The sequence below is a fragment of the Myotis brandtii genome, unplaced genomic scaffold (assembly GCF_000412655.1).
Source record: "Myotis brandtii unplaced genomic scaffold, ASM41265v1 scaffold793, whole genome shotgun sequence".
In the NCBI taxonomy this organism is placed as follows: Eukaryota; Metazoa; Chordata; class Mammalia; order Chiroptera; family Vespertilionidae; genus Myotis; species Myotis brandtii.
The window spans coordinates 420,180-443,268 of NW_005371193.1; the positions used below are offsets into that span (position 1 = coordinate 420,180).

The 23,089-nt window shown below is 51.5% G+C and overlaps 1 protein-coding gene across 3 annotated transcripts; it reads right to left on the bottom strand.

The window, feature by feature from the left end:
* Positions 1–3,916: 3,916 nt before the first annotated feature.
* Positions 3,917–23,083, bottom strand: SYNDIG1L (synapse differentiation inducing 1-like). Of its 3 annotated transcripts, none has more exons than XM_005883564.2 (4): positions 23,031–23,083; positions 6,925–7,400; positions 6,072–6,212; positions 3,917–5,914 (listed from the first exon to the last, which is right to left on the bottom strand). In XM_005883564.2, exons 2-4 carry the CDS (start codon positions 7,339–7,341, stop codon positions 5,756–5,758), a joined length of 717 nt encoding a protein of 238 aa, XP_005883626.1. In that variant the 5' UTR covers positions 7,342–7,400; positions 23,031–23,083; the 3' UTR covers positions 3,917–5,755. The 3 variants fall into 3 exon arrangements, with proteins under 3 accessions (XP_005883626.1, XP_005883625.1, XP_005883624.1); XM_005883563.2 differs by having other exon boundaries at positions 6,925–7,403; XM_005883562.2 differs by lacking the exon at positions 23,031–23,083 and adding an exon at positions 20,336–20,429 and having other exon boundaries at positions 6,925–7,403.
* Positions 23,084–23,089: the final 6 nt, after the last annotated feature.

Genomic DNA, 23,089 nt, shown 5'->3' on the forward strand with positions numbered 1-23,089 from the left:
AGTTGCTTTTTTGTGATTGGCTTATTGCACTTGGCATAATGTCCTCAAGGTTCACCCATGATGTAGCAGGTGTCAGGACATCTAGGTGGCTTTTGCTGGAGCCTGAGCGAGAGCTGATGGGGGGCTTGGACTAGGTCTTGGCAATGGAGAAGGGGGGAAGTAGATGGGACCAGGGGGGCTGGGGGGAGGTAGAGTCACAGGATTTTCGGAAGATGGGAAGGTGGTGAGGTTGAGTGAGGCAGTGCCTTCAGAAGGGACCGTGGACAAGCCAGTGGCGCTCAGACCTGGGGATTCCTTTGGAGGGTGGGAGAGGGGAGGCGACTCAGGGGCTGAGCTGGGAGCAGAGGAAACTGAGAACCTCTTCTCTGTCCTCAGCGCAGAGCCCCGTGGAGACCAGAGGGGGCACAAGGAGCAGGCAGCCACCTTTGTCTCCCTTTTGTCTCCTTGTTTATATTTTCCTACAGAGCGCAGACCAGGGGTCCACCAGAACGTGGGTCTGTATGGCATCCCAGATGAAAGGCGGGGGGGGGGGGGGGGGGGGGGGGGGGGGGGAGGCGGCAGCTAAGTCTGCAGTCTGTCCCCATTCAGATACCAGGGGGCTGGCCACCGCAGGGGTCCACCCTTCTGTCTCTCGTCTCTTTCATCCTCCTGGGAATTGTAAAGGGCCTCCCCCCAGACCCCCATCCCTGCTCCTATCTCCCTGAAGAAGTGGGCGATTCTCCCCTCTGAGGGCGATACCAGGGCGGGAAGAATTTTGACCCCTGCCCTCTCCAGCTGTGAGGCAAGTCACTTCTTCCTCAGGGATATGCTCAGTGAGTTCGTGTTGAAAGTCTACGGAAAGCCCCACCCCCAGAGGAGCAAAGGTTTGAGTGGGTATGGTGGTGGCTCATGAAAGAGAGTGGGCAGTTGTACAAGGTTTTGGCACCAGGGTGGCAGGGCGGGGAGTGCTGTCTGGGATAGAGAAGAGGAGACTTTCTGGAACTGTGTCTTGGAAGATCTTTATCATTTTGGAGGAAAGGTCAGGGAATGGAGGCAGACCAGGGAACCCCAGGCAGGGGGAACACGTGAAACAACGCATGCCTTCAGCTTGCTACCAGGGATCGGCTGAGAGCTCAGCAGGGTCCTGCTGTGATGCACCGAGATTTTGGCTTTAATCTCTCTCTGGCTGTGGAAGGGGTGATGGTGGTCAACAGGAGAGAATTGGAAACATGTTTCACATAGCGCTTACTAGATACCCAATGCCGTTATAGGAGCCATCCAAGTATCAATGATGTAAGGTCACAGCAACCCTGTGCAGTAGTCACCGTCATTGTCACCAGGCCAGATGGGAAAACAGGGGATAGGATTTGAACCAGGCAGCCTGGCTCTGGACTCGGTTTTCAACCACTGGGTTAGGCTGCGGCTCCCGGCTGGCTCGGAGCGAAAGTGTTAGGACAGGGCTGGCGAGGATTAAGGATCAGGTGGGATGTGGGCCCAGGGTGATGATGGAGCCATGGCAGGCACTTAGAGGCCCTGGGTCCACTCACTGAGCTGTGGAACCAGGAGGAAAGAGGGCCCTGGAGGCTTCAGTCTTGCTATCTGTAAAATGGGTTCAGGAACCTGCCTCAGTGGCAGAGAGGGCTGGAGTGAAGGTGCTTTGTGTATCGAAGTTGCTCTGTCAATGGAGCCTGCCCTTGCCACCTCCCCTCTGCTCCTGCCACTGTCACACACATGCCCAGTGTCCCCTCTGGCCCCTTTCTGGCTGCCTCTCGGGGCACCCTGCCCTCTGAGATATCTTTCTTTGGTGTTTCCTCATGAAGCCAGAGGTGGCTTTGAAGCCCTCTGAGAGAGAGAGAGAGAGAGAGAGAGAGAGAGAGAGAGAGAAAAGCAGTTCAAGGGATGTAGGTTGAAAGAATTTGGAAATGCAGATGGGCTGCATGAGGACTTTTAATTTTTGTTCAGAACATCTGAGTGCCTCTGTGGGCCTCCCACCTCACAGAGCAGCGCCTCCCCCTGCCACAGAGAGGAGGTGAGAGCATGTGGTGGTGGTGGTGATGGTGGTGGTGGGGGCTGCTGTGAGTTTGGGGCAGGCTAGGTGATCACCCTCCAGCCCCACCCCTGCCATGCCACCAAAATAGAAGGGTTGAGGCATCGGCCCTGGGAAGGGCTGCGGGGAAGCCTTTGAAGCAGGAGGGCAGGCTGAGTGTGTTAATATTCACCCTGCCGCAGCTGTTGCCCTGGGTTTTCTGTTTCTATGGCAGGCAGAGACATCACCAGTCTCGCTCAGACACTCCAGGGCCAGGGAGGCAGAGCCTGGGCTTGGCTCATAAATCGCTGGGTGCCACTGGGCAGCTCCCCTCCCTCTCTGGGCCTCGGTTGTCTCATCTGTGGCATGGGTGACTGTGACTAGGCCGCCTCCCCGGCTCCTTCCTGCTGCAACGTTTAGGATTCACATCCTTGACAACTTGGCCACCTACCCCTGCCTCTGCACACCCCCCTCCTATCCTCTGGGTGGCGCTCAGGCCTGGCCAGCCCAGGAAATGTCTCTCCGATTTCCCTCTCTTTCCACCTTGCCAGTGAAGGAGAAGGTTGAGGTGGGGTTGCAGAGTTGGGGAAACCAGAGGAGGTGCAATTTTTTAAAAATATGTTTTTGTTTTTTTTATTGATTCCAGAGAGGGAGGAAGGGAGAGGGAGAAACATTGATGTGAGAGAGAAACATCCATCCGTTGCCTCCCCTACACACCCTGGACCAGGACCAAACCCGAAACCTGGACGTGTGCCCTGACCGGAATCAAACCAATCAAACCGTGACCTCTTGGTGCACGGGGCGTCGCTCAACCAACCGAGCCACAATGGCCGGGCCGGAGCAGGTGCAGTGTACGGGCAGCTGGTGGGGAGTCCTGGTGCAGAGCCCCTGCTCTGCCGGCTGCCCCGACATCCCTGTGCAGCAATTTCAGTTTCTATTTTAAACAGTTTGGGTTGGTTGCTTCCCTGACTTCCTGCTGGGTGTTTATAGTGAGAAAAATAATTGGTAATATTTGCACAGATGTGCTGGCACTGCAACTCATCAAGGGCACCTTTACCTGGGGGACCCGTCCTCCCCCCAGCTTCTCTGCCAGCTGGAGGAGCCAGCCTCTAGGGGGGTAGCTGCAAGCCCTGGTGCCTCCCAGGAGCCCCAGGCGGTGAGGCACAGGCAGAGCTGGGAGGCAGGAGGCCTCCAGTGCCCCAGGCGTGCCCAGAGGTAGGCCTCAGCGTGACAGGGGAGGGGGCCCTGCCCTGTTGCGGGACTGAACAGGAGGGGCCTCCTGGGGGCTGCAGGAGAGAAGCCCCTCGAAGCTTGTTCTGGTTCCATTTTCTCCCGCAGAGCCTGAATCTGCAGCTGGGGGTGAGGGAGGAGGGGGTGGTGAAAAGGAGGAGGTAGCAGGACTAAGTTGAACATAGGCGATCACTGGCTTCTCCCTTTTCTGGAGGCCTGGAGCCCTGTTCTGAAGGGGTGGGAAGGAGGCGGGCATTGTCCTGGCTGTGAGGCAGCCTGCCCACCCGAGCAGGGCCTGGACTGGAGTGTGCACTGCCCACTGTCCACTCCGGGACCCAGCCAGGCTGGTGACGTGCTGACCGCAGAGCAGGCAGGCCCGGGAAGACTCCTCAGTCACCACGTCTTCTTCACCCCTTGAAAGTGCACGCACTGAATGTGTGCACACGGTATGTGTGCATGTGTGTGCATGGCTGCACGCCTGTGCCTGCATGTATGCGTGTGCATGTGCATAGGTGCAGGCATGTGCACATGTGTGCACATCTATGCTACTATATGTGTACATGCATGTATGTGTCTTGGTTTGGGTTCCCACAGAGGCTGACCCAGAGACAAAGATTCAATTGCAGGTAGTTTACTGGGAGATGACCGCAGGCAGCACAACAGGGGCGTGAGGAAGAAGACAGGAGAGGAAGGCGGTCTCAATGCTCTCAAGCAAATTGCTGCTGTGAGCAACTGAAACTCAATCCAGAGGGGGCGGCCCGGGGGCCAGTGTACACCATGACCATTCCTCCCCCACAGAGGGCAGGAGTCGGGCCGCTGGGGGCAGGAGCAGCAGATGGGTGTGAAGCGGGATTGGACACAGGCGAAAGTGGAGGCAGGCACCAGGTGTTACAGAAATGTTTATTACAAGGATAAATATACACAATGTGGGACATTAAAACTGCTGATCCTGGGCCTGTGGGACTTCAAGGGATGCAGGGAATGGAGGGCTGGGTGACACCTGGGGTGAGGGTGGACGGTGGGACAAGCTGGGTCAGCGGTGGATCCACAGTCCCAGGCTCTGGATGGGGCCCGGGAATGACCAGGGCCCCAGATCATGCACAAGGAGGTCTGATAGCTTGAGCCCTGACGGGCTTGCTTTCCAGTGTGCTGCCTTCCTGCCTGCCTGTATGTCTCTCAAATTCTGGATGATCCCTAGTTGCTGGGGTGGGAGAGCAACTCTGTGGGGGGGAATCAGCAAAGAAGCCCAAGGCTGATCAGGGGCCCACCACTGACCTCCAGCATTCAGAAGCGGGAAAACATCATTGGTCTTTGAGAGACGGGCCCAACCTTCTTCTCTGAGTTGGTGGAGCCCTCAGAAATGATTGCAATTTGGTTCCAGCCCACGTGGTCCTGGCACAATTCAAACAGCTTGGAACGCCCCTGGGAGGCTCCTGTCACATCCCTGCCCATGAATACGAAGGGTGATGGGAAAGCAAACCCCTTAGATAGATTCTCCTCATCCTTCTAGAGGGGCACCTCCTCCAGGAAGCCTTCCTGATCCCTGCCGGCTGCTCAGTCACGCCAGCCCTGTGTCACTCCTTCATCGAACTCACTCAGTGGGGCTTCTCCTCGCCGGTTTCCCGTAGGATGCAAGGCCCTGAGCTCAGTGGCTGCTGGGCTGCTGGTAGCACTCTCTCCATTTACCTGGGATGGTGCCCTCTTGGGGCCCCCCAGGAGGAGCCCAGAAAAGGATGATGGGGGCAGGGACCAGGGGCAGAGTGTGGAGCCCAGGTGTCCGGCAATATTTCAGGGCCCCGATCATCGCATCTGCCTGTCTTCCTGCACAAGGAGCTCCGAGAACCTGGTCTTGGTGCAGAGTTTACATGCCTGGGACTCGCCCATCTGGAATCTCTGGTGTCTCACAAGCCCTCAGGAGGGATAAGCACCATCCAGAGCCAGAAAGAGCAAGGGGCCCCCGTGTCTCCGTGTATTTCCCCCCTGGCTGGCTGGGGTTTGGGCGTCAGGAGGCCAGATGGTGGAACTGGGGAAGCCAGGCTGTCCCCAGGGTAGAGACTCCTATGAGCTGAAAGGCCTGGGTCAGGTCTCCTGTCCACCAGGCATCCCTTCCCTCCCTGCCACCTCCTGCTCTTTCTCTGTGGAGAGGTTGGCAGAGTTGGGTAGTGGGCTGCCTGAAGGCAGAGACCCTCTGGGGAGTGGGCAGAATGGGCTGAGCTCCAAGCTGGCATCAAGCCAGAGGTGGGGCCTGCCTGGTTGGTGTGATGGGCAGCGCTACCCTCTCTTGCTTTCCAACACTGATTGGGCTGGAGAGTGGTGCCCCGGCCCTGCTCTGGGGCCAGGAGCAGTGGGCACGAGGAAGTGAAGGTTGAGCCCAGCAGGCTGCGGCCCGGGAGGCGTTCCCACACCAGCCACCTCACGACTTGTCTCCAGGGGCAGGGCTTTCCAGAGAGTCTGCAACCTCAAGCCCCACTGCCCCCTCAGGCGGAGCAGGGGAGTCAGGATGCTGGACCCTACCGGCCACTAGCCATGGCCATTGTGGGACATGTAAGCTGCCAGAGCCACCACCACAGCCACATAGAGACCGGCCCCCACGGCAATGGAGAGAGTGGCCAGGAAGAGGGCCCTGCGGGAGGTGGTGCTGGCCAGGCGGAAGTCCCCCTTGGAGATGGCCTTGCTGGTCTAGGGAGAGAGATGTGCTGATGAAAGAGGGCACCCCCATGCCCAGCCCAACTGCCCCAGCCCACCAGGCCCCTGCCCCCTCCTGCATAGGCTTCTGCCAAGCCCTGCAGTGGAGGAAGGTGGCCGGAGTCCAAGGCCTGGGCCCACGTGCTCTTACCCCCTGGGAGAAGTAGAAGGCGGCGATGCCCAGTGGCCAGAAGCAGCAGAGCATGGAGAAGATGGTGAGCCCCAGGTGGTCCCTGGGGGGCAGCGTGAGGAAGTTGTCTTCACTCTCGCTCTCTGTGGAGGTTGCGTCACTCTGCAAAACACGAGTCGGGTTCGTGACCAGGCCCAGGAGCACCCAGGGGCAATGACGTGGTTCTCTTCTGCTTCGATGGAAGTGTCTAGGTTGGGCTCGGTGCTCTCTAGCAAAAACCCTTAACAATGACCCATGGATTCCATCTTTAGGGATTTATCACAAGGAAAGAATGTAAGTATGTAGGTGCAGGCATGTTCGGCACCGGGTAGTGACTGTGAAAGATTGGAAACAATTGTCCCCTACAATGCCCAACGCTCAGGAGGTTGACTTAATAAGTGATGGAATACCTACCATGGAATACCACGTAACCCTTTTAAAATCACCTGGTAAAAAGGTTACATTATGTGGAGCAACACTAAATATGTTGCTTAGAGAGAAAAATCAAGTTACAAAACTAGGCACTGCAAGATCTCTCTGGGGGACTAGGATGGGATAAAAACATGAATAAAAAATGACTAGAAGATCACCCACTACAATAATGTTATCTTTCCGTGGTTTTTGGCATTAACTGTATATTACTTATATGATTAAGAAAACAGGAACAATAAATGCTATTTAAAAATTAAATAGTCAACCCAAGCTAGTGTTTCTCAAAGTGTGGGTAGCAGTTGTGTCGAAGTGCCCCTGGGAGATGCGACCCCAAGCCAGGCCTAATTAATCTCAACGCCTGGCGGTGGGCCTGGGAATCTGTGTTTTAAATACATGTACCCACCTCCTCCTCCTCTTGGTCGTCCTCCTGTCCCTGCAGCTCCTCTTGAACCCCATAGGACACAGTCTGGATGGCGACATCCTCTTCTGCTTGGCCAGGTTCTGTGGACCACTCTGTGGGCCCAGCCTGGGGCTCCCTGCTCTCTGTGAAGCTGGTCTCACAGCTGCCTGCCCTGGGCTCCTTGACCTTGTCCCTCCCCAGGAGGCAGGTAGGCCTGTACCAGGCCTCCACGGCTAGCTGCAGGGACCCTGGGTCCAGGAGCTGGTGGGCGCGAGCAGGGTCAGCACCTCCCAGGAGGAAGGAGTAGAGCTTCTCCTGGCAGGACCAGCTGGGCGAGGCCTCGGGGTAGGGGTAGGGGTGGTGGAGGTGAGTGGGGTTCCGAGGCAGCAGTGGGTTCTGCAGCTCACTCAGACTCTCCATGGTTCTGGGGGCAGCTCCAGGAAAGGGAATCTGGGCCAGCTGGGCAGTCCTCAGAGAGCCTGCTGGGAGCACAAGACAGACAGACACTGAGGCCAGGGCGCCGGATGCAGGACTGGAAGGGGTTAAGAGCTCGGGTTCTGCAGTCTGACTTGCCTCAGACCCTGCCTCTACCACTGACCAGAGGTGGGACCTTGACATGGCTACTCAACTTTTCAGAAACTTCTTCATTTCTTTGTCTGCAAATTGGGGATAACAGCTGTATCTACCTCATAGAATTGGTTTGTTCATGTATCCACTCAACACACATTTATTGAGCATCAGCTCTATGCCAGGTGCTGTACACACAGATGCCGGGATATGATGGTGAGAGAGGTGGGAAGAAGGAGAGGAAGAGGGATGCACACTTTTTCTTCCCGGAGCTCACAGTCTGATAGAGAAGACGGCTGCCCCAAGAAGTACCACAGGGGGTGCGAGGACAGAGGTGCAGGGAAGGCTTTTAAACAGATCTGAAGGAAGAGGACAAGTTGACAAGGCGAGGGGAGGGGGAACACATTTCATGCAGAGGCCAGATAAAGGGTGGCAGGTCTGAGAGCCTGGGAGAAGGCAGTGTGGTTCAGGGTACAGAGGGAGGTGTGAGCTGGGTGTGGGGCATGCAGCCCTGTTGGAGTCTAAGATGGCTTCACGGGTCTTGGCAGGTGTGATAGGATGAGATTTGGATCCCGAAGCCTTTCAATGTTTATGTGTGGAGCGTGGCTTGGAGAGGGCTGGGCTGACTAGTACATCATCTAGGAGGCTTTGCCATGGTTTCTGGTCAACTGAAGACAACTGGGACTCAGTGGGGAGATAAAGAAAAAAGGACAAGCCCTGGCCGATGTGGCTGAGTTGGTTGAAGTGTTGTCCCGTACACCAACCAAAAGGTGGTGGATTCGATTCCTAGTCAGGGCACATACCTAGGTTATGGGTTTGACCCCCGTTCAGGGTGTGGGCAAGAGGCAATCAATCAATGTTTCTCTCGTACACTCTATCCTTCCCTTCCTTTCTCTCTAAAAATCAATAAAAATATTTTTAGAAAACTAAAAAAAAAATTCAAAGTCTGGCCAAGGGCCATTTCTACTTCTGCCCCAAGAGAAATGACTAGCTTCTAGAAAGCTGGTTCTTGGGAAACCTGGAGACAAAGCATGCCCCAGGAACAATGCCCAGGGGAAGGGACAGAGGGAGGGGAGGAGAGGGACCAAGTGTTGAGAGTGTGGCCATGGGGGCCTGGACTCCCTGGCTGGCCTGCTATGAGGGAGGAGGGTGAGCTGTGGCCTGCCTGGAGGCAAAGCAGCAGGAAGAGGCTGCCATGCCTCAGGCTCTGAGCCCTGGGAGGTGCGGCCTCTCTAACAGAGACTCCTGGAGGGGCACAAAGACCAGCATGTGGCCCAAGTGTCCGCCTCTTCATCCAGGAAGGGGACAGATGGTGCTGGAGACATTGGGCTGCCATGTGCCTGGGGGCTTTGTTGGTGCATTAACCAGCTGCAAGTAACACTTGGGCTGAGAGCAGCTGTGGCAGGAGCTTCTCCACACGCAGAGATGGGCACACAGGCTTGGGAGGGGGTGGAGCTTAGGTCACTGCTCGCCAGTGCTCACGAATGCAGGGGCCTGGCTACTTCCTCCTCCTTTCTCACCAGAGGTCAACAATGCAGGGAGCCCCTCAGACTACAGGGATGTGGAGGGTTCCTTCCTGCAGGTGGGGAGTTGGGAGTGCCCATGACAGAGGTCTTGCAGGGCTAGGCTTGTGTCTGGGCTCCTCTGGGCAAATTCCAAGCAGGACTGGTCTCTTTTGACCCCCATGGGCAACTTCTGAGCCTGTCATAACTTCCCCTCCTCCAGCAGATGTGACCCACGGGTGCAGAGTTGAAGGTTATGTGACCATAAGGCTCATGGGTTTGGTAGTCAGGTACACCGGGGTTCCATTCCTGAACCACCCCATTAACATTTTGACTTGGCACCTCAGTTTTCCCATCTGTAATAAGAAGGGTTGAATTAAATGGTCACTGATAATGATGGCACTAACATTCACGATCCCATGGCCCCAAGGAGCCCCACAGAAGTGAAACGCCCCCTCTCTTTGTCACCTTTCAAGAGTCCAGGGTGGACGAGCAGGCTCAGAGCCCAGTGAGGAGCAGAGTCCTCTCCTTCCCTCCATGGCCTCTCAGAACAGGATGAGGGGGGCAAAGGAAAGGCAAGACAGCTACTTGCCAGGTGGACCCTTGGGCTTCCCAACTCTCCCTGGGCTGCCCTAGTCCCAGCCCCACCTGCCCCTCATCTTTCCCTCCCTCTGGGATTGTAGGACATGGTTCTCAAAGGTCCCCCAGCCCCTCCACCAGCTGGTCTTAATTTACCCCCCTCTGTGTATAGCCTTGAAGGTCCTTCTTGCCATTCATGTGGGCAGAGGTACGGAGGGCCTTTCAGCAGGGGTGAGGCAGGGAGGACCAGTCCCAGGGTCCTCAGAGCAGATGAATGCATCTAACTCACCCTGCCCTCTGCCCGGCTTCAGCAGGGAGAGCCACCTGTCCAATCCCCCAGAAGGAAAAGAAGGATGCTTGTGGCCAGGAATGAGGCCCTGGGGCTCTGGAGACGTGAGGGCATTTGCAGGGCACTTGTCCAGGGCAGGCAGTGCAGCTGGGTTCCAGCTCATCCTCCTGCTTTTGCCGACCACCTCTTTTGGTCAAAGTACATCCAGCTAAGCTTCTGGAACCCAAGTCACACAGCCTTTCCTGGACTGTGCCGTTAGGCAAGGTTTCTCAGCACTTCATTGTACAAAGATGCATGATCCTGGGTTTTCACAATAAGAACAAACCGAAAGCCACCTGAGTGTCCAACAGTCAGGGACGAGTTAAATAAATGATGGTACAATACGAGGTGGTGCAAGATCTTCCAACAGGTCTACAAAGAGGAATGACAGGAGAAAATGCTCACTGCAGATTCAGTGAGAAGGCAGAAAAGAACGGTATGTGCACATAATTTCAACTCCAGCCAAGTGTCAACAGCGATTACCTCCAGGGGTGAGAGCACGGGTGTTTCTTCCATTTTCTTTTTTACACCATGGTTTTTCAGTTTTCCACGTTTATTTTTTACAACGAGCATGTACTACTGTTAAACCAGAACAAATTAAGTGCATAGATTTCTTCTGAACTAAATTATCTAAAATCGGTTTAAAACTTCCCTAGGCTAGAGGGTTTCTTCTGGGTTTAGAGGCTGAGCACAGCATCAAAGCCTACCCTGACACACACAGATAGGTATGCACGTACACACACACACACACACACACACACACACACACACACACCCCTCCACGTCCATAAAGCATCCAAGCTAGGGGCTGTAGCACCTGCTCATAGTGGCAGTCAAGGGCCACAGTTCTCTACCAGGTCATGTTCTCCCCATAAACTGCTAGGGCCACACAAGAGTTCACTGAACTGATCCCAGGGACCCAGCACTGAGCTCTGGCCAGATGGAGGAGGTGGCAGGTCCCCAGGGCAGCCTTCTCTGCCCTTGACCTGGCCTGACCTCTTGGCCTGTTGCTTGTGGCTGCTTCTCCCTGCTCTCTGGGGTAAGAGACCAGTTTCAACGCAGACCAATTTTCATTCCCACCTCTGCTGCCCGGGCTCCCTTGGATTGTGTGTGCTGTATTGTGTGCCTGCCTATGTCCTGGTGAGCATGCCTGTGTGAGCATGTGTGTGTGTGTGAGCATGTGTGTGTGTGTAAGTGCACACATGTCCAGAGGACAGACATGAAATGCCTGAAATTCTGAAGCTAAGCAGATTGCTCCAAATTGTGCATTTGGGCCTAGCTGTCTGGGCCCCACAGGAGGAGAGGGAGAGAAGATGGCTCTGGCTTGTTTCATTCTCAGCTGAGAACTGAGCTGAGCTAAGGTTTTCCAGTCCCTGATTTGGGGATGGAGAGCACACTGCCACCTCTCAGACCAGGGACAGGAAGCCATCCAGGAGTCCACTAGAATCCAATTACAGCGTCCCACTGGAGTCTGATTGCACCTGAGTCCAATCATAATATAGTGTAACATCAGGTTGCTGATCTATAAAATGTATGGATGGGGTAGAAAGTGTTGATTTTTTTAACAGCGCGGCTCAATATGACCCTGGGATTCTATTGGGAGAAGAAGAATAATAACTTAACACTTACTGAGCTTTTTGCATGTGCCAGACACTCATTTTGACTCAATAATTCTAGTGGGAGAATAAAAATAGAATGGGCACTTCCTCTTCTAGCTGTGGCAGACAAACTCAGGTCACACAATACCTGCCAATAATAGCTAGAAAAGCTAGGGGAAACATGAGGGCATCGAAGAAGCACCCAGGGGAGCAAGAATTTGAGGGGTCAGGGTTGCAGGACCCCAGAGGAAAAAGAAACAGAGAGAGGTGAGCCTGGCCCTTCGCACCACTTTCCCCTTCTTCTAGCAGCATCAGAGGCCGGGGAGAAAAAACTGAAGGAGGAGGGGACCCAGAAAACAGTGCCGGTTTTCAGCCTCTTTAGGCTACCCCTCTTTCTGGTAGGAGCAAGCCGGAAAGCAGGCAGAAAGCAGGCTTTGAATCCGCTCCGTCCCTCGGAGTAAGGTGTTCTGCACGCAGCCTGGCTGCCTTCCAGAAGCCAGCGTTGTCTCAGAGCAGTGCTTCTCACTTTAGTGTGTACCAACACCACCTGAGGACTCCTTAAACCCAGACTGCGGGTTTCCCCCTCACCGTGTATGCTTCCAGATGGGCCTGGGCACGCACATCTGTAACAAGTTCCCGGTGCTACTGGTGCTGCGGGTCCAGGGACCACGCTTTAAGAACCACTGCTCTGATAACCTACTGAAAAAAATAGCGAAGACATGTATAGCCTGTAAGCTAATCGATGGGGAACATGAAATAATAAAAACACTTGGCTATCCAAAATGAGACAAGATAGAAAAAGGGATATAGAACAGGTGAGACAAAATAGAAAACAAATAGTAAGATGTTAAACTTACACCTGATTATATCAACAATTACATTGAATGTGAACGAAATAAAATTGCCCATAAAAAGACAAGGATAGTCACCTAGTGTATTAATCCATTTATATGGGATTTGAGAGGCAAAACTAGAGGGACAGGAAGCAGATCAGTGGTTGCAAAGAGCCAGGAGTTGGGGGAGGGGACTGACTGCAAAAGGGCATGAGGATTTTTTTTTAATGGAGGGGCTGTTCTGTACTTTGATTGATTGTGGTAGTGGTTACATGACTGTATTTCACAGAATTCACTGAATTGCATACTTAAAATTAATGGTTTTTATTATTGCATGTCAAAATGGATTTTTTTGGTCATTTATTTGTTTGTTTATTTATTTATTTATATTTTATTAGTATTTTTAAATCTGAGTATATGTTTTTTTATTAATTTTTTGGAGAGAGAGGGAGAGAGAAACATCAATTGGTTGCCTTCCATATGTGATCTGACTGGGGATCAAACCTGAAACCCGGAAATGTGCCCAGACAGGGAATCAAACTGGCGGCTGTTCAGTGCACAGAGGATGCTCAACCAACCAGGCCACTCTGGCTGGGCTGGATTTTTAAAATAATGAAATCCTGCCCTAGCCGGCTTGGCTCAGTGGATAGAGCGTCGGCCTGCAGACTGAGGGGTCCCGGGTTCGATTCCAGCCAGGGGCACATACCTGGGTTGCAGGCTCGTTCCCCAGTCAGGGGTGAGCAGGAGGCAGCCAATTGATGATTCTCTCTCATCATTGATGTTTCTATCTCTCTCTCCTTCTCCCTTCCTCTGTGAAATCAATAAAGATATATATATATATATATAATAACAAAATCCCACTACATGCTGCTTTTAGCAATGCACCTTAAATATAAAAATACAAAAAAGTTCAAAGAAAAAGAATAAAATAATGATACCAACACCTCACACTTATCAAGTTCTTATGTGTTCCAGGCACAATTCTAAATGCTGTCTATCATCTCATTTAATTCTTACAGTAGCCCTATAAAGTCTGTGCCATCATTATCTCCATTTTTACAGATTAAGACACGAGGGCATAAGAAAGTTCAAGGTGCCCACGGGCACACAGCTGGTGAGTGGTGAGCTGGACGTGACCCCTGGAATATGACTGCAGAGTCACTGGGCCTAGTGCCACTCTAGGTCAGATACCATTTACTGAGTGTTTGCTTGCTTCTGAACACCAGGCCAAGTGCTTCAAATGCAGTATCTCATTTAATCCTTTCTCTATCGCATGTGGGGGAACTGCAGCTCAGAGAGGTTTAAGTAGGGTTCCGGAGATCACACAGCTGGAGCATGGCAGAGCCCCATTTGACCCAGGTCTGTCTGACCTGAGCTCACGCTGGGCTGAACAGCATCGAGTTCTCCAGGTTAGCTGCAGGGTGGGGCCTGGTTCTCCAGGTTAGCTGCAGGGTGGGGCCTGGTTCTCCAGGTTAGCTGCAGGGTGGGGCCTGGTTCTCCAGGTTAGCTGCAGGTTTGTTGCACACAATACCTGGGAAGAGGCATCATGAACACTATTATTTTAAAAAGGCTAAAGGGATAGTGTGATGTCTAACTAGGTGTTGGGCCATATCCTTGGGGTGGGGCCAGCCCTTATCAGAACCCTACAAAATTATAATTAGCAACTGTTTACTGCATGAAGCTAGCTATTATTATTTCCCATTTTTCAGATAAAGAAACGGACACTCAGAAAAGTTAAGCCACTTGCCCAGGATTAAACAGTGACCGACTGGATTTGAACCCAAGTTTAATTGAGTCCAAAGCCTCACCTTTCATTACGATGCCTTTCAGAGCCTACCTGTGTATAGAAGGTCAGGATAAATTGTGTGGATTTGATCCTGGACGGGTTAAAAACCAGAGGCCTCAGCGAAGGGAATGGGACAAAGGAGCTTTAATAAAAGATTAAGAGATTTGGGGTGATTTAGTAGCTCAGGGGTGGCTGCCTAGATAACCTTAAGGTCTGGATTCAGATAAATGCAGAGCCATTGTGAAAAGCTGAACTCTTCACCTTGCTATCTCTCAGTGCAGCAGGAGAGAATGCCTCTCAACGGAAAGATCAAAGCAAGAACTTCCGAGTAAGGCAGAAGATGAAACATGAATGATTAAAATCAGGGAGAAGGTGAAACCTTTAACAAAAGGCGAGAGACTACCTTCAAGTCAGATAATATGTAAGCTGTTGTACACACTGTGAAGTGTGGCGATGGTGGCTGTCTGTAATGGCTTGGGGCTTTCATAAGCAAGAAAGCCACCAAGGTAGCTGGGGGTCATGGCTGTAACTCCCTGCATCTGGCAGTGAAGAGAGAAAGTCGGGTAAAGAAGGGGAGGAAGGGGAGTCAGAATCTAGGGAACATGGGGAACTTGGCTCTCTTTGCTTCAGTTTGTCTCGGGAAGCTAACGCAATTAATTATCCTTGCTTTCTCCTCTGTCTTCAACAGCTCCCAACTCCTGATCCTTCCTAACAAGCACTTAAACATATTGTTTTCTTCCTTGCTAGAAAATAAATCAACTGCCGTGGTTGTAAAACCTGGCTGTAGTCCTAGCTGGTTTGGCTCAGTGGATAGAACGTTGGCCTGTGGACTAAAGGGCCCCGGGTTTGATTCTGGTCAAGGGCACATGCTCGGGTTGTGGGCTCGATCCCCAGTGAAGGGCGTGCAAGAGGCAGATGATCAATGATTCTCTCTCATCATTGATGTTTCTATCTCTCTCACCCTCTCCCTTCCTCTCTGAAATCAATAAAAATATATTAAAAACAAACAAACAAACAAAAAACCTGGCTGTAAATACTCTGACATCCCTCCCACTGGGAAGTGGGGGCCTAGGTCCCTCCTCTCTAATCTGAGTGGGTGTGACTGCTTCAACCCCAGAGCACAGCAAAAGTGATGCTCTGTGTCTCCAAAGCGGGTGACACGAGGTCAGGCATCTTTCACCGCCTTTGGAACCCCGAGCTGCCTGTACGTAGTTGGACTACTCTGAGGCCGCCATGCTGGAGAGGCGGTGTGTGTGGATCCTCCTGTCAATGGGGCCTGCTGAGCCCAGCCTTCCCGTCATCCTCGAGATGCCAGATGCGCGAGTGAAGCCATCTTGGACTCTCCAAACCAGCCCATCTGTCCGCTGAATACCACTGGGTGACCTCTTCAGCGCGTGCCACAGGGAGAGAATAATCACCCAGCTCAACCCTGCATGGCTTTCTGACCCCCAAAAGTCCTGAGGTATAATAAGATGTCTTTTGTTTTAGCTGCTAAGTTCTGGGGCAGTCAGGCAGCCACAGATAACTGGAACATCCTTCCTCAGTGCCAGTTCCCTCAGCTCCTGTCTCCTCTCTCTCCTTCACTGTATAGCCGTGTTTCTCAGAAGTATTGTCTCTACTCACATCAGGATACTTCAGCTCCCGGCTCAAAAGTCCCTTCTTCAGGGAGGGTGTCCCTACCTCCTCAGTCTGGATTGAAGTTCCCTGCTTCTCTGCTCTCCAGGCTCCAGCTCTTCCTCTCAGAGAGCTGATCACAGCCTTTACTTATATATGTGTGATTCATTGATTAGCATCGTTCTCCCTCACCAGACTGTGAGCTTCAAGAGGATGGGGATTGCCTCTGTCTTCCTCATCCTTGCAGCCCCTTGCCGGGCATAGAGCGGGGACTTAAACAGTTGACCTCATGAGTGAATGAGTGAGCGAGGTGTGCTGAGCCTCCCTCATAAGGAAGTACGTTCCAGGGTCTGGGATGGATGGAGCACATCTGGCCAGGACACTTTTGGTTCTACACAACCAACATTTCTTGAGCAGTTACGAGGGATGCAAAAATAAACAAGAAGTGGTAGCTGCTCTGAGGAGGGGTGGGGAAGACAGACGAGTAAATATGAAATTTCAGTACAATGGAGTCAGTTGTGTTAGCAGCACACAGAGAGCTATAGGACACTGGTAAGGGACTTGTATCCCGGGATGGGAGTGGAGGCGATGATGGGAACTATGAAGAGGCTCTCAGAGCAGGTGACATCTGAAGTGAGTCTTCAAGAAAGAAGATGAGTCATCCAGGTGAGATGAGGGAAGGGCATTTCCAGCAGAGGACACAGCACAGAAGCATGGGCTGCTGGTATGAAGGAGAGGCCAGGGTGGCTTGGTATTGAGGGAATGAGGCAGGAGAAGGGGGAGGGCCTTCTACTCCATACGGAGTTTTTTTCCTGTGGACAGTGGGGAGCCCATGATAGTTGTAGGGAGGGAGTGGTATGGTTGTACCTGTGTTTTAGAGCGCTCTGGTTAGCAGCAGCGGGTAGAAAGGATTAGAGGTGAATGAAAAGGGAGGCTGGGAGTCCTGTAAAGAGACTACTGTAAGCATGGAGGCAGGAGAGGATAAGGACCTGAACCTGATCTATGGCAAAATGGATGGAGATGGAGAGTCATACCTGAGGAGGAGTTACGAGGCTAAATAAATAGAACTGTGTGGTTAACTAAAGTGAGGGAGGGGAAGGAGCCAGGAATGACTCCCGGCTTTCTGACTTTGTCAGCTAAGTAGAAGGTGATGCCACCAGAGGAGACAGAAATTCCACGGGGAGACTGCTGGTTCAAGAAGGCAGCCTGGGCTCGGCCAGTGTGGCTCAGTGGTTGAGCGTTGAGCTATGAACAGGAGGTCACAGCTTGATGACTGGTGGGGCCACATGCCCGGATTGTGGGCTCTATCCCCAGTAGAGGGCATGCAGGAGGCAGCAAATTGATGATTTTCTCTCATCATTGATTTTTCTCTCTCTCTCTCCTTCTCCATTCCTCTCTGAAGTCAATAAAAAAAAATATTTTTTAAAAAAGAAGGCAGCCTGAGCACAAACGACCCTCTCTTCTCCTTCTTAAGGTTCTATCAAAATGACAGGGCTTTCTTTTTTTAAAGAATAAGATCGTAACAAAATTAGAAAAGAGAAAAGAATGATATCAGTGAACCAAAAAACACTGAGGGAATTTCTGGGAGGTACAGAGCAAATGAAATTCCTTGGTAAAGAAATCTGCAGCGCCAAACCCCAGAGGTAAGAACAATTCCCATTCAAGGGAGAGGCCTGTTAGGGAAACGAAGGCGACCTGGGCCCGGCTGGTGTTGCTCAGTGCTTGAGTGTCAACCTTTTATGTTATTTTCATGTATTCATTATTCCTTGGTGCCCATTCAGACTTATGAATGAAGGAAGGTGTTGACTAGCATAGGTAGCTGGTATGGAGGCTACGAGTCCTGTAAAGAGACTATTGTAAAAATGGAGGCAGGAGAGGACAAGGACCTGAACCTGATCTATGGCCGCAACCCAAGCATGTGCCCTGACCAGGAATCAAACCATGACCTCCTGGTTCATAGGTCGACACTCAACCACTGAGCCATACCGGCCAGGCCCTGGCTGCCTTCTTGTACCTAACTTCCAAGGAAATCCACACCAGCTACCTGTGCTAGTCAACACCTCCTTTATTCATAAGTCTGCATGGACAAGGAATAATGAATACATGAAAAGAAAAGAAAAGGGTTAAATAAATAGAACAATTGACATAAGATCAAAACATCCAAATTATAGAAAAGATCTTTATAATTTTTTGAATTCATATTCTCACAGATATATAAGGGGATGTTGCATACATAAAACAAGAACAGGCTGCTATGAAAAAGGAGCAACAAAAGAACATGAAAGAATTTGGAAAATTGAAAATAATTGTCTAAATTTTAAAGAATTTAATGGAGAGAGTTGGCAATAGAATAAACACAGTTAAAGACTAACTTTTTTTGTTAATCTTCACCCAAGGATATGTTTTTTATTGATTTTTAATAAGAGAGGAAGGGGGAAACAGAGAGAGAAAAACATTGATAGGTTGCCTCCCATATACACCCCTACGCGTGGATCAGACCCATGACCTAGGTATGTGCCCTGATCAGAATAGAACTTGCAACCTTTCTGGTGCATGGGACAATGCTCCAACCAACTGAGCAACCCAGCCAGGGCAAGACTAACTTTTTAATGTAAGAGAAAAAGTTACTAAACTTCCCCACGGTATAGAGCAAAAAGATGAAGTAGGTGAAATAAAGTTAAGAGATGTGGATGAGAGTCCCAGAGTTCCAAATCAATCTAGTACAGTGGTTCTCAGCCTTCCTAATGCCGCGACCCTTTAATACAGTTCCTCATGTTGTGGTGACCCCCAACCATAAAATTATTTTCGTTGCTACTTCATAACTGTAATTTTGCTACTGTTATGAATGGTAATGTAAATATCTGATATGCAGGATGTATTTTCATTGTTACAAATTGAACATAATTAAAGCATAGTGATTAATCACAAAAACAATATGTAATTATATATGTGTTTTTCGATGGTCTTAGGCAACCCCCGTGAAAGGGTCGTTCGACCCCCAAAGAGGTCGCGACCCACAGGTTGAGAACCACTGATCTAGTAGGAGTTTCAGAAAGACTGTAGGAAAATAATAATTAAAAGAACAGAAGCAGAGCCCAGTGTGCTCAGTGGTTTTAGTTCCTGCCCGCACACAGAAGGGTTGTGGGTTCGGGCACATACCTGAACGCCCCCCCCCCCATCCTGGCGCATGCGGGAGGCAACCAATTGATGTGTCTCTCTCACATCGATGTTTCTCTGCCTTTCTGTCTCTCAGTGTCCCTCTCTTCCCCTCCCTCCCTTCCACTCTCTAAAAATCAATGGAAAAAATATCCTTGGGTGAGGATTAAAAAAAGAACAGAAGCAGAAAGTGTTTCCTGAGCTGAAAGAAAAAAGAATACTTACATTGAAAAGGCTCACCAAGTACTGAGCTGGAAAAATCACACACACACACACACACACACACACACACACACACACACGTACATGCAAGAGAAAGATGGGAAAGAGAAGTGGATGCGTTGGGTCTTGAAGTGTCTTTGAGATACTAGGGTAGAAACTCCATGTGGCAATTAAATGTATGAAGTTGAAGCCTTGGGTAGTGGTCAGGGCTGGAGAGAGATGTGAGAATTATTGAAGGGCCTATGGAGAGGGAGGAGAAGAGAAGAGCAAGGAAGGGAGAGAAGAGGGCGGAGGAGGGAACCCAGGGAAGGGAAAACGCAGCTGAACACTTCTCAGCTCCCAAGTCTTCTAAGGCGCTGTCTTCTAGAGAACAAAAGTCTACCCTGTTTTCTATCCACTGCCACCTGCGCCCCATGCGCTGGCTTGCCTCTCTCTCAGAGCACAGTCCCCCTGCCTGGGGGATGGGAATGTGGCTGACAAGGGTGAAAATTGCGGGGAAGATTGAGGTGGTGGCACCACTACTCAAATTAGTCCATTTTCGGGCAGAAATTAAATCTTTATTCTCGCTGAAACAACCTGTCTCTCTACTGAAGCAGCTCATTCCCAACCACTTACAGCAAACAGAGCATCTGATGGCAGAAGACAGACACATAATGGGGAGGTAGAGCATGGGGCCCTCGCTCCCTGCTTGGTTTGCTTGGGGTGGGGGTGGTGGCAGCTGCGGAAGGAGAAAGAAGAGAGAATAAGGGAGGAGACAAGAGAAGAGAGAACCTGGATACAAAGAGCAGGGATGAGATCAGTTTTCATGGCCACCTGGCTAGTAGCAGAAGGGACCTCGCTCCAGGCAGGATGCCTACCAAGCCCCTGAGAAGGGAATGGGGTTGGAAAATACCCAAGGTTTGAGGAACTGAAATGTTTCTTCTTCCCTAAGTGCAGGCTGCTGCTTCCACTTCTTCCTCCCTGGAGTGGTGTACTTTGGGGGTGGAAGTCCCTCTGGGATGTACAAATGAATTTGTCTTTGAATCCAAAGGTAATTGGTCTTTGACTCCAAAGGTAATGAATGATGTGCAGATATCTCCAGATATGCTCTTATTATTTTGTGTGTGCCACCCAGGGGAAGGAGCCTGCATATGTGTATTTCAATGTTTCCACCTCTCTCTTACACACACACACACACACACACACACACACACACACACACACACACTCACACACACACACACACTCACTTCATCTCTTCCTCTTCTTCAGACCTCTCTTGCCCCCAGCCCCAGATAACCAAGATCATCCAATCAGGTGCCTGGGTTGGCTCCTTTCTTCCCTTTGAAGTCTTGCAGAGGGAGGGGGCAGGAGGGAGGGGAACACAAGAAGTAGCCAGTGGTCGCTTTTCCCTGCAGGGAGAGAAGCCAGATGTGCCTGCCTGGTGATCAGCGATGCCCTGAACCCTGACAGCTCTGGGGCTGGAGTGTCCACCCAGACAGCTGTAGAAGGAGGGGTGGTGCATGGTTCTATCCCCAGCAGCAGGCCAGCACCCCCACAGACCAGTCTTGCAGAAAATAAAGCCCCTCTCCACGGCTGCTGCTGCCTCTGCTGCTGTCACTTTGTTATAAAGGTTAGTGACTGTCCATTAACTCTGAGGAGCTGATTCTTGCCAGTGCTGCACCGGCAGCTGGGAGCCAGAAAGTGCTGACATGGGGGGAGGGGGTGGTGGTGGGTAAGTAGGGGAGGTCACTGGCATGGCCTATTCAGCCCTCCCCAAGTGCCAATTAGCTAAGGTTTTCCTGCACATCAGCCAGGCCTGCCACAGTTGAGGAAAATTATTGTCAGAGAAGCTCATTTTGTTTTTATATTAAAAAGCGTTCTCCCCAGGGATGGATCTTTCCTGACTGTCCCCTCCTTCAGTCTTCTTAGGTGGGGGATCCTAATCAGGCAGGATCCCTGGGAGGAGATGGCCAAGGACAGGGTCCCTGGCCGTTGGCTACTCACAAAGGATGTTAGCGGGGAGTGATTTCCTAGCCTTTTGGCCTGGAGGCAGCAGCCCTCCCAGCTCAGCAACTCTGTACACATTCCTGATTTCCCCAGGAAAATAAGGAAGACTAGGAGATCTTAAGAAAACACTAAAACTATAAATATCTTTTCCTAAGTTCTTATTTCCTCATTCCACTGCATTCATAAAATCCAGTTCTTCATTGAAAGGACATTAACATACTCTTCAGATCAGGTTTGTGAAGCTGGTATCCTGTTTTCAAGGAGAACTTAGGGATTTGTGGGCTCGGAATAGCCCTCAGATTGCCCCACAGAACGTTAGAACTCAGAGTCTTAAAACTCATCTAGTTCAACCTTCTTTTACTGCAGTGAAAACTAAAGCTTACAGAAGGGAAGGGACAGCCTGAGACAGTCATTGGCAGATCTGGGATCAGAACACAGGGCTTCTGACTTCCAGTCAAATGTTTTTCTTCTGAGATATTTTAACACTTTACTCTTGTGTTTTACACCCAATTACTGAGTCCTTGCTATCTTTCAAGTGCTATGGGGGAGGTGGGGTGTTGAAGGAGGCAAAGAGATGAAAAACAACATAATCCTTGCCTTCAAGGAGCTGTTTCCCTAGATCTGTGATTTTTTGGGGGGGAAAATAAAAACTGAGTCAGACTCTCACCCTATATCGTCTTCTATAGGTGATGATGGAAGAGTAGACAAGGAGGGAACCCTTTTATCTTCTCAAGTTTTATAAGTTGGGTTTCACTGACTCTGGGACCACAGGGAGGCCAAGGACAAAGGGAGCCACAGCCAGGCTGGGAGAAAAGGGGGTGAGGGTGACAGTGAGCAGGTCACTGAGGGCAGGTCTGGCTGGTGGTAGGAATAGTGGTAACAGCTCACACCAATATGGCAACGTACAGTCGACAAGCCTTCAGTCAGGTACATGGTTTCATGGAGTCCCAAGGCAGTTCTCTGAGGTGAGCAGAGCAGCTACGTTACCCCCACTTTAGGGATGAGTAAACTGAGGTTCAGAGAGCTCAGATAATTGGCCAAAAGCCAGTAGATGCCAGCATCCAGCCAGGAACTCCTAGCCCAGTGCTCTTTCTACCATGGTGGGTGGGGAAGTTGTGCTGGGATAAGAGAATGGGGATAAAGCAGTGGTCAGCCACAGTGACAGGCCAGTCTTCCTCTACGCAGCTTTATTTTGATTGCTACATTCTGGCACGCAGAGAACTCTGCTCTGAAGACCCGGAAGCACTTTGCAGGCCCGAATGAGCTCATTCAGCTCCCTCTTGCCAAAAGAGGAAGGACTCCAGATAGAGATTCTGTCTAGGGTCACCAGCATTCAGCCACATAACAGACAACAGAACTCAGGGTCTCCCACTCTTTGACCTCATGCACCAAGCAGTGTGATGCAAAACCAGCCTCTTTCCTTGAGAGTCAAAAGGGCCACAGGATAAAATTAAGGTATCTTCTGGTACCTCCTTCCTTCCATGGAGAAATGGCTTAATAGGTGCTAAGGGGCCTGGCCCATCCCTTGGCCCAAGGGTCATTCCAGGGCAAAGAAATCTTGAGGCAGTCCCCCTAATGAGCAGGGTTGGGGGAGAAGAGGGAAGCTAGAGAAGCTGGTTCAGATTTCCCTAGTGTCGCAGAGCCCTGGTGGGGACTGGGACACCAGGAGTCTGGACACTCGTGAGCATTTCTTGTGGGGTAGGGTGTCTCAGAGCTGCCTGAGGTTGGGGTCAAGGCCTGGTGGTGTGGGGTCAGGGTACCCAGGTGCCTGCCTGAGCCCCAGTCCCTCAGGCCCCTCTCACCCTGTAGGGTGAGGGGAAGGGATGGACTTAGCGCGATCTCTGGCAGAGCCCGCATCCCTGAGAGGGGCCCCAGCTCAATCCTGGTTCAGCGCCTGGCTCTGCGCTCCCGATGCGCCCCCAGACGGCCTCTTACCTGTCCTGCCGAGGACGGTCCCGCCTCCTTCGCGGGGTTCGGGGGCCCGGCATGGGCCG

Bases quoted from the DNA above. Each gene is read 5' to 3' on its own strand.
- SYNDIG1L (XM_005883564.2), bottom strand. From the start codon at position 7,341: ATGGAGAGTCTGAGTGAGCTGCAGAACCCACTGCTGCCTCGGAACCCC. The intron at 6,213-6,924 runs GTGGGTACATGT...CGTGTTTTGCAG, and splicing joins ACGACCAAGAGGAGGAGGAG to AGTGACGCAACCTCCACAGA. The intron at 5,915-6,071 runs GTAAGAGCACGT...CTCTCTCCCTAG, and splicing joins CCTTCTACTTCTCCCAGGGG to ACCAGCAAGGCCATCTCCAA.